The following is an 11,303-nucleotide window of genomic DNA, read 5'->3' as shown; positions in this document are numbered from 1 at the left end:
ATGTTAGGGAGTTTTCTATAGATGGGGAATTGATACCCTTACGAGATGCGATTCGGATTTCTGGTGACGAATGTGACGAGGCCAAAGTGCATGGTGAACAGTAGCGTCGACGAAGTCTTGCTTGGGATGGCTGCTTGCGTGTGCGGTATCACGAACACATCACAAACAGCACACTTGAAGAGTTGGTAGACACTGCAATGGCCAAGTTTGCCTGTCATTTGTGTATTGGCATTGGCATCTGGAGAATCATGGCCATTCATTATCGTGGCATTCACGACACGAAAAATTTGCGAAGGCACATGTCGCAACGGCATGGAAGGGTCAGCGGAAGTGGTATGATATTTTTTGTATTCATTGTATTTTCTATTGACTGCGGAAGGGCCGGAAGCCAGCTCATTGAGCGAGGGCAATCGCGTACATACGAAGAGGAACCTATTGAAATCTTGTGAATGTTAGCCAGGTGGTCTGGGAAGAAGTTTGTGGCAACATGAATAATCGTAGTTGATTAATGTCCATCATACATCCAAGGTAAGGACTTGCAACCGTCATCTGCTTTCTAAAGGCTCGTAGGCGAAAGCTCGAGTGGAAACTGCGAATTAGGTGGAATATTGAATCATATGGACTCGGGGAATAGTGCTTGTGAAGAAGAAAAATGTCGGCTTACCGTTTGGAGTCACGGCTGGAGGCAGCGCGAGGACTAAGAGGTTAGTGGTGATGTGCTGGTGTCGAGCGAGAAAATTGCGATTGCGATTGCTAAACTTTCGAAATGGTCAGTTGGGACTGTCAGACGAAGATGTGAAGTGTTGATGTGAAGTAATCCTCCCGCCACGACCTTGGGCGCAAGTTGCGAAGCAAGAAGCGCAAAGGGCCGAGGATTGAATCAGACAAATTATACTGGCAAGTAACAGGCGGCCGCTGTCGCGACATGCCCGAATTGTAGCTTCGTTCATGGTCGATTCTAGCTGGGAAAAGAAGACATGTTTCTTTGGTTGTCATCAGATGGGAGGATGTTGGGGAGATTGTGGGTTTTGTGATGGTGATGTGCCAAAAGGCAGGCAGGGCGGGAGGGAAAAGTCTTACCATTTCATGACGCGCCGCAGGATTGATTGGTGTCGTGTCGAGAGAAAGAGAAAGCGCCCATTCTATCAGGCTTTGCTTGCGATCAATCAGTCGAACGAAACAATCAATCTGCGGCAGTCAGAGACCAACCCAGCAGCAGGCTCGACAACTCATGTCGCATGATGAGTGCTGTGAATGGTTGGTTGGCGAAGAAGAGAACGTAGGATTGGATCTTGGAGAGGATCTGGCCGGCATTTTGTACTTGCCTGCAGAGGCTCTGGCAGAAAAGCAGAAAAAATGTAAAGGTGGGGAGTTCGCGTGAAAGTTCTGGAAAGTGGGTAGCTGCGGGTCTGCTGTTTTTCCGACGGACGAGCAAAACGTGACCGCCTGCCCAAAGTGGATTAGACTCGGTCCCTCCCGACTGTCTGGCGCAGTCTTGAACCTGATTGACATCAACGTCGATGGGGCTCTGGATGGACAAGAAACATCTCGAAGAGCCAGGAACACTCTTTTGGGGGATATATAAGGTCTCAACTGACCTCAATTGCCCTTCATTTTTCCCAAGAACTCTTACGTCTGTTTGACTTTGCGATAAGGGCTGGGAGAACCACCAGATTGGAGGCTCACGTTCAACAGAATCAATCAATCTGGGATTGGAAGTCAAGCTTCTAGAAGGAATTGCAGATCACCGTATGCTGCGATTGACAACCAGAGAGTCGAAGGCTGGCCACTTTCCAGGCTTAGGTTCAATGCCTTCTTGTCTGCTTTTGCCCATTGAATGCAATTGGGGACCAGCCTTCTGCATTATCTCTTGACTTCATTTTGTGCCAAGTTACCTAACCCAGCAGACACCTTGCACATGACTACCAGATGTTATCCACCAAGTACTTGGACACACGTATATGCAAAGCCACATCCAGCACCCAGCAGCATCTTAAGCTATGCATTTCGTTGTCTAGCTAATGCCAGCTGATGAGCGCCGAGTCGTCCGTCCGCCGACCTTGAGTTGGACGGGCACGCCATGGCAGCCGGGACATGCTCCGAATCCGTTATCTTTGGCTGGCTGTGGATTGTTTCAATGGAGTGGCGCTCTCTCAGCTGTGTTCTTCACGTTGTTGCTATCCAACAGTTGGCCAGAATTGAGGTTTTCTGTTGCGCTGTTATAATGTGGTTCATCTTGGTGCATTTGGTGTTACTCGGTCCTAGATATCATACCTGCATCTACTCTTGACAAGATCTATAATTACTTGGATACACTCTGCGCTTTGTAAGCTCAATATGCAAGCACCCAGAGTCGCCGAGTACCATGCCCTCAAAGGTCCAGGGACGTACTCGATACAGTGATGGGGACACCCTCCATGAACGGGGAAAGCTGCATGACCTCTCGTACATCGTGACGTCTAAGCCTTGATGTTGCGTCGTTTTTTAAAATCAGGATTTAGATGACTAGTTTCACTGGGTGTACATTAGAAAACCTCCTTCAGCCCGGAGCTGGCGCTACCTCATAATAAACATCTCTTAATTAACGCATTAAAGAGTAGCTATATAGTAACCGACTATAAGACTTAAATTAATAGTTTTAATTATAATTAATAATTTAACTTAGCTTCGAAGATTATTATATAATATAATTAACGTGGTTTATTACTACGCGACGCATATTACTTAGCGACGTATTTTTTCCACTTTTCGACCCTTTTATATAAATTAATTTAATTATAACGCTTAAAATTAATTAAAACTATTCGCTATCCGATTTCTCGCTTAATTTTATATCCTTTTCACATATTCGCGCATTGTAACCTGTCTCGCCGTAAACACCACAGCGCCTTTCACCGGTCGCCCTCCGTTTCGACGAACCCCTATTTTTATCTTTATCGGGCGCTGAACGCTTCCCTTTTACCTTCTCGTCCTATAGCTACTAAAATTCCTTAATAATAAAGGCTCCTCTAAACTAAACTCGCGATTTTTTAGCTTTTTAACGTTTAAAAATACTAAATTAACCTCTTTTAATATATATATTTTATCGCGCATAAGGGTTATTTTATAAGCTATTTTAATTATACTTTTCGCTATTTAATTTACCGTATTTAAAATCGGCGTCGGAAAGCTTTTTTAATAGGTAAACACCCTTTTTTAATATAAATAAAGTGTTTAATTATTTATTAAGGGTTAAACGGCGTTTAAAGGTCGTAAATATTAGCCGTCCCCGAACGGGATAAGTTAAATATAAGCGTTCGGAAACGTATATTTAGCTTATTAATTACCTCGTCGGGATTATAAAAGATTAAACTAAAAACGTTAAATCCGGATTTAATATTATTTTCCGTAAAAATAGCGAAATACGCGGCTTTAAAAGCGATAAAAAACTCGAGTTTCGTAATATAATTTATCGAGGCCTTAATAAATAGCTCGATTTTTTTTAAATAAGCACGCTTTAAAACCGAATAAAGTACTATATCGAATAATTAGAGCAAATAAAATAAATAAAGAAGTATACCGAGTATAATAATATTATTATCTTGGCAGTATACCTCGAATTCGGCCGAAATATAGCTCTCGTAGCTATTAATAATTAAAAGGCGGTAGGAACCTTTCGTTTACGTTTTAATATATTTATCGAAGTATTTAATCCAGTTTAAGCCTATCTCGTTATTAATCCAGCCATTAAAAATCGGCTTAATTACCTAATCGCCTAGTAAATCGGTTTCGCGGGACTAGTTCGCGAGGTAATATTAACTTTAAACGATTAAAAACGGCGGAATACACCAGCCCTGCAAATTAATATATTTAATCGCCGTTACCTATTCCCGATTACTAAGCTAAACCGATTTCGCTTTTCTACGCCGTTCGGCGCGTATTACGACGAGTATTAACCCGATTATATTTATTATAAAGCCGATTTCGTTAAAATTTTAAATATCTTCGTTAACGATCCCGTATTTCGCCTTTATATTTACGATTAGCGTAAACTAGCCGGAAATAATTTTAAAATCCTCGTAAAAAACCCTTTAATAATTATACCGACGATTTATTTTAATTTTTAAATCCGGGTTATAGTCGATAAAGCGCTTAACTTAGTATTTACCGACACGGTCGCCGCCGCGTAACGCGGTGAAGAGATTGGCTATATTTTTACACCAGCGAAATCGGGAGGCATCCCTCGAATATTTAAATTAATTATATATTTGCGAAGTACCTCTTTTTTAATTAGATCTAGTTTACGTCGTTTCGGTCGGATTTCGCGTTTTAAAATTCGGCCGTAAATTCGATAACGTAAAGTTAATTCGGGTATATTATAAGCTTTTATTACTACTCTTTAATTTATTTAATTCGGTCCGTTTCGTGTCGCTTAAATTATTAAAACTATTTAATCTTTTTAAAATTAATTAAGCATTATAATTATAAAGGTATTACGCGTTAAAGTTTAATTATATTAAAATTAAATTTAAGTGCGTCGCTAAGTGATATACGTCTCGTAGTAGTAAACCACGTTAGAGATTTTTAATATAATATAATTAATATATTATTTTTAAAATATAAAGCTTAAATAAAACGTTTAAATATTATAATAAATAATTCGTTTAAATCTTAAAACCTATACATTAAATATATATAATCTTATTAAAGCGCGCGGTTAATTAAGTATTATACGGCTTCACTTCGTTAAAATTTCTTTTTCTTTTATATCGACCTATACTAATCTTATAATAAATTACTATGCAATTTAAAATCATATGCGGCGAAGTGAAGCAAACATGAGTGCCATTAATTGCATCTAAATTAATCGCTGACACACCTCATATTCTTGAACAAAAGGGAGATTCGATCAGTTGAACTGTCGCTTTTCTGTCTGGATAGGTGTCGAGGTGTAGTTGGCTAGCAGCTGCGCCTCTCAAGTTAAACCGGCCGTGACAGGCTAAAAATAGACGGAAGTGCCTGCTGTCATTGGGGAATGCCAGGCCTGTGCTCTCGCGTATAAGCATTTCCTCTTCACCGAAAATCTTCAGCCTCAGGTCACTCGCAAACCTCTCCAGGCTTCCAGATAACGAAGAATAGGTGAGCCTGATACGGCAGAGTTTTCATGCAGTATATAAATAGCAGCTCCCGAGTTTCAACTTTAGGGGAGGGGAAGAGACACACAATAGCAAGCAACAGCAACCCACCCCTCGCAGTTCACGCGTCTTCTGAAACGGATTCTTCCTCAAGCACGACCCCCGCGTGGAATTCTCCATGGTCTCGCGTATTCTCTGCCCCAACGAGTAATGCACGTTGTTATTATTATTCAATGATCGGTATCCAATTCCCAAAAACACTGCAATTTTGATATCCCCATACGTACATAGACCGGCCTCCCGGGAAAAAGCCAGCATTAAACAAGGCACGAGGTTAGCTAAATCGCCCGCTTCTTCCCGCGCCCGCCCAACCTACTGCTCAGGTGCAGGCGAACAACACCAGCAAAGCAAACCCAGCTGTCCGTCCGGGTGGCGCCCCGCAAATTGGCGCTTCGCCTGGGGCGCACAAGGAGGAAGCTCAGAGGTGCCCTGTTACACATATACGTGATAGGTGCATAGTGCCCGGTGACTGCCGCGCGCTCTGCCGATCCCTCCCATCAAGCCCGCATCGCATCGCATGGGATGGGATTTGAAGCGGCCACTTTCTACATACATCGTTCGATTCCGACCAGGTCACGAGGGGGTTGCGAAAAAACCACCAACTCTTCCGATCAGTTTGGATCGTGGGAAATCTCGGGAAATCACGTTTTCCGGGCTTTGCAACATCGCGTTGTTTCCATGCCACAAGCGAGCTGGGAGAGGCCCTAGCCTGAGAGGATCGAAGCTACACGCCCCCATACGTGCATAATTATCTCACGCTCCTCCTTTCCTCTACCTGCATGACGGCCTGCCACACCTACCAGCGTGGGGCTCGACAACTCGTTGATCCGGCCTGCAATTTGGTCGCATACGTGTATCTTCAACGGTACTCCGTACTGCTGGCCGGTCGTATATACAGCCAAATCCATAGGCGCCTTGTCGCCATTGTCTGAAAAACAATCATCGCACATCAGCACCGTCGTCATCCCCAATTTGTGCGAAGTTTGGCAGCTCTCCTTCCAGTTTTCATGTTAGAGTTTGTATGTGTCTAAAGGCTAGAAGGCTGCATCGGAACTCGGGAAAACAATAACTCTGCCCATCAGAGTGGTTGGTGTGACCGTGTGGGGGGTCTTTGCAGCAGGTCAGGCTCGTGTTCCCACCCTTCATTCAACACTCGGGGACTTTCTCATAGTCCCAGTACTGGCATAGAAGTAGACTGGCATAGACTGGAGTCCCTGCCCCAGTCTCCCAGCCGGCCTTTTCCAGTTCCAGTTCTAGTCGTCTCCCCTTCTCGCCCGACGGCCTGTTGCGTGCAGTGCAAGCGGGAGTTTTGAACGTCAGGTCCCGATATACCAAGCCAGATTCCAGATATCGGGCGTGCTTTTGCCATTGCCAGTCCACATCACCCAAGCAGAGCCGACTCGGGCTGATTGGTCGCTGGGCTTGGGTCATTCTGCACTTGGCACATGCCTGCCTCGCATCTTCTACCGATTCTATCCAGGATTGTAGCACCCTCAAGTTCTGAACACCACGTTTGGCGACGGGTACCTACCTTGCTGGGGCATCGCTGACAGACACCGATACGTGCATATATCTGCTTAAGCTAGCTGGTGGGAAATCAGAGCAAGAGGAAAGAAGGAAAAAAAAAAAAACAAGCAGCCCAATATCTGACACGGCCACGTCCTTTTTTTTTCTCCTGCGATCACCGCCCGCTTTTCTTGCGCCGGTACTGGGCGCATCCAATCCACTTGCACTCAGGAACCCAGACACACTCCCCCGATTCCCAGTCGCTCAGTCGCTCGCCAGTCGCCAGTCGCAGTCCCAGTCCCAATCCCAGCCAGTCCAGTCCAAGTCCTCTGGTCCCCAGCCAGACACACTGGACGCCAGAGCAACCAGACAGACAGCCAGACAGCGGACAGACTCGCAGACCCCGTCGGCCGTACCTAGCCTAATCGCTTGCCTGCTGCCGCCAATCCCCCCCCCAAATTGTCTCTTCCATCCACTCTGCTCTGATCCCGTCAGATTCCCTCTCAACCTCGCCCTCTCTCTCAATCAGCCACTCCAAATCAATCGTCCAATTCGGTCAGGGCCCAACATCCACCCACCACCACCACCACCCAGCTCTGCCCAGTTCACTCTGCGCAACACTCCCAGGGGACCATCGACCATCTACCTTCCTACCGGTCTATCATAACGGAATACCATTATCGTTATTGTCCTTATCCTTCCTTCCGGAGGTTGCATCCAAAACAGTCCTGTCGTTTTCCCCATTTCCTCCCGCCCTCGCTCTCCTGTCGGCCGGGCTTATTCGCACGTACATCAATCCCTTTGCGGCCTAGGCTGGTTGTCGAAACAAGCAGCCCTGCCTGGCGTGTTCTGTAATCGCGCGCCTCCCCCAAACCACACAAACCAACCCGGCCAGCATCACGCATCACCTCTTCCTGCCTCCTCCGGCCTTCCCAGACTCTGCCGTCTTCGCCTGACCACCGTTTGCTTCGCGTCATCCAAGGCATCCCCAGTCTGCCCGACTCCCGCGTCTGCGTTGACCCTTCTTGCCCCCAATCCCGCCGTCTTATGCATCAACCCCCGATCCTGCTGTCGATTACTACTCTCTGTGGACATCCGCGATAACCACCGAAAGGATCGGCGTCGCGAAGCCGCTCGTGGCTTGACCCGCGCTTCTCGTGTTTTCTGCGTGTTCGAGACAAAAAGGGGACTCCGTCGCGACACCGCATTTCCGACTTCCTTCGACTCGGACCACGATTGGGAGCTGTTCCTTTGGCGCGTGACGACCTCCCTCCACCTACACCCACCCACTGCCGACCTCGAACCCCCGAGGGCCTTGCACCCCAATACCATTGGATCGTTTTATGAAATAGCACGGAGGTCTAGGCGTCGGTATCCACGTCGGTGGATAGTCGACGACGAGACACTTGTAGATACGGACCATGATGGCCAGTATGGGACCTGGTGGCGGCTTCCATCCCGGAATGCAGCAACATCCAGGCGTTCATCCAGGACACCCCATGGCCCCCGGCATGGCTCATAACCCGAGCCAGCCTGGAGCCCAGCCGGGTATGCCTCCGCAGATGGCCGGCCACGGCATGGTCTCTGCGCCTGGCGGTCAGCCCAACCCGGCCGCCTTTATGGGAGGCATGCAGCCCCAGAACGCGCAGGCGCATGCCCTGCAGCACCTGAACCCCAACCAGCAGTTCCAGCTCCAGCACCAGATGGCCTGTAAGTCTCTCTTCTCCCCTCGCCTCGACTCGCACGCCAGCCCCCCTGTGATTTGTGTGCCGCCCGCCACTGAATCTCGAGCGTAAGTCTTTTCGTCGCGGACATGGGAATGCTAATGGAGGTTCGACTTCCCAGTAAATCAAGGAAACCCCGCGCTCGCCGCCCAGATGCAACAGCAGCAGCTCTTGCGCCAGCAGCAGCAGCGACAGGCCATGCTGTCGGCAGGTATGTACGGAGGCATGAACCCGCAAAACATGCCCATGGGCATGCCGATGAACCAGATGAACGCGGCGCAATTTGCGGCCATGAGGAGTCAGAACATGCGACCGGTCGGTGTTCCCCCTCACATCCAGCAACAGCATCTCGCTCAACAATTACAACAGGGCGGCGGCAATCCCCAGCAGGCACAAGTAAGTACTAGAGATTTTCCTCCTATAGCTTTTTATCTTTTTTCCTTCTGGGTCTCATACGTGGTGTCGTCTCTAGATGCTTGCCCAACAAATCGCCATGCAACAAGCTGCAAACCAACAACAGATGCAACAACATGGTCATCAACCTGGTCACCCTGGGCAAATGAACCCTCAATTGATAGCACAACAGCAGGCTCAGATGCTCCAAGCCGCGCAGCAAGCCCAGAACCAGCAGCAGGCGCAACATCAGCAGCAACACCAACAGCAGCAGCAGCAACAACATAACCAGCAACAACAACATCAACAACAGCAGCAGCAGCAGCAACAGCAACAGCAAGCTCAGCAACAGCAGCAGCAACAAGCTCAGCAGCAACAGCAGGCTCAGCAGCAGCAACAGGCCCAGCAGCAACAGCAGCAAGCCCAACAGCAGCAGCAACAGCAGGCCCAGCAGCAACAACAGCAGCAGGCCCAGCAGCAGCAGCAACAAGCTCAACAGCAACAGCAGCAACAGGCTCAACAACAGGCCCAGCAGGCGGCTCAGCAGCAGGCTCAGGGCCAAGCTCAGAACCAGCCGCAAAACCAAGGACAACCTCAACCACAACAAGGGGGCCCTCAATCACAACCCACCACACAACCACCGCAGTCAACGCCCACTCCGTCCGGTGGGCAGCCCAGCCAACCCCCCAGCCAGCCGCCGAATGCCGGGCCGCAGCCCAATCAACAGCAGGGCCAGGCACAAGCCCAGGGCCAAGGCCAGCCCGGCCCTCAGCAGAACGCCCAGCCGAACCAGCCTCAGCAGCCCACGCCGCAGATGCTCCAGGCCGCCCAGGCGCAGCAGCAGGTCCAGCAGCAGCAGCTGGCCAACAACCTGCAGCAACTCCAGCAGCAGCAGCAGATGAAGAACGAAGGCGCCATGAAGGGGCACTACTTGCTGAAGCTCCAACAATTCTGCGAGCACCTCAGCGGCTTCCAGGTACGTACTTGTGGCATTTGAAGATATCGCGGTAGAACTTTACTAACGATGAACTGTGCAGGGCGGCGATAACGAAGAGGCCTTGATGTACTGGTCGAATTTCGTCCGGCAGTTCTTCAGCCCCTCGGGCGTCTTCCAACTCAGCCTGTACATCATCGACAACTCCAACAGCGAGGAGTCGACCGAGAAACCGTACGAGATTCACGTCCCGGCCCTGCCAAGGTTTTTCCACGCACACTTCCAGAGTGGAGTGAAGAAGCTGCAGCTGAACCTGGGCAACGGCACCCGTGACCGAGGCCTCGGTGCCACACATGTGGTCGAAAACGAGAACGCCAGCTTTACCTACTGGTACGAAAGCTCCCATGTGGTCTGGACCGGCAAGCTGCGCGCGCAGTTTGACGCCGAGCAGAAGCTGGCGTTGCTCGAGTTTACGACGACGTCGCACGACGAGTTCATCTCGAGGAAGATGGCTATCGACGCGGCCAAGCCCAACCACAACTGGATTAAGGACTGGCATCGGCTGAACTCGTCCGACGCGAAGCAGTCGCCCGAGATGAGCAAGAAGGGCAAGGCGAAGCAGATGAAGTCGCCCATGTCGGCACCTCCGGATATTAGCCTTCCCGACTCGGCCGTGAAGCCCAACATGGGCATCACGGAGCACGTCTTCCAGTATCTCGAGCTAGCCGAGGTCATCGGCATCATGCAGCCCCTGATGAGCTACTCTGTTGCGAACCCCAACTTGGGCCCCTACCAAGCTCTGGAGATGTACAATGCCAACCACGTCACCGGCCCCCAGATGGTCATGAACGGCCAACAGCAGGGTAACGCCCCTGCGGGACCGGGCCCCCCGGACACCCAGCTTTGGCCAATTCCAGATGGGAGCGTCCCCGGCCGCCGCCCACCATGCCCTTCCCGGGTCGCCGCATATCGGCAGCCCCGCGACAGGGCATATGCAGGCACCCGGCATGGCCCTGCAGCAGAGCCAGCAGGGAACGAGCTCGAGTGGGCCGAGCGCCAACACCAGCCCTGCGAGTAACAAACGAAGGAGGCCGTCGACGGTGAAGACGGAAGACGAGAGCGGAGCACCGACGCCTGCCAGCATGGGTCCGCAGGCGAACGGCATCATGGGCGCCAAGGGCAAGCCGCCGACGCCGCGTATGCAGAACCAAAAGCGGTTGAAGACCAACAACTCGTGAGCATGGCCATCGAAGCAGGCTCAACTCTTAACGAATGGAACCTAGCGGCGGCGACATGACCTCACGGTCCCCTTCAGATAGGCGTGCCTTATTGGGGAGCCTGTGATGGGGGCAACAAAACTTGGAACCTTACGTTTTTGCGCTTCTTCTCATTGCATCACGGAGTTTGCTCTTCACCGCCGGGGTGGTTTGGCATTGCTTGCATATTACTCCAAGATTGCGCTTGGATTGAGCGTTGGACCGGCGCTGTTCATCATTTCAACTCGCGTTGTCATATCTTGGCCACCTTTTTGACCATACATCCCAAGCCATGTTCCTGTTCTTGTAAATGAGA

At 49.8% G+C, this 11,303-nt stretch overlaps 1 protein-coding gene across 1 annotated transcript; it reads left to right on the top strand.

Moving 5' to 3' along the window:
- Nucleotides 1-8,179: 8,179 nt before the first annotated feature.
- PG997_000028 (uncharacterized protein) lies at nucleotides 8,180-10,969 on the top strand (the record flags this gene model as incomplete). The annotated part of the gene is made up of 5 exons (XM_066804343.1): nucleotides 8,180-8,390; nucleotides 8,526-8,800; nucleotides 8,991-9,773; nucleotides 9,835-10,594; nucleotides 10,656-10,969. The coding sequence occupies 5 exons, from the start codon at nucleotides 8,180-8,182 to the stop codon at nucleotides 10,967-10,969; spliced, it is 2,343 nt and encodes a 780-aa protein (XP_066674116.1).
- Nucleotides 10,970-11,303: the final 334 nt, after the last annotated feature.

Source organism: Apiospora hydei, assembly GCF_038363865.1.
Source record: "Apiospora hydei strain CBS 114990 chromosome Unknown utg000002l_segment0_segment0, whole genome shotgun sequence".
NCBI classification, from domain to species: Eukaryota; Fungi; Ascomycota; class Sordariomycetes; order Amphisphaeriales; family Apiosporaceae; genus Apiospora; species Apiospora hydei.
The sequence above is the reverse complement of the archived record's forward strand: the minus strand, read 5'-3'. Positions and strand labels throughout refer to the sequence as shown.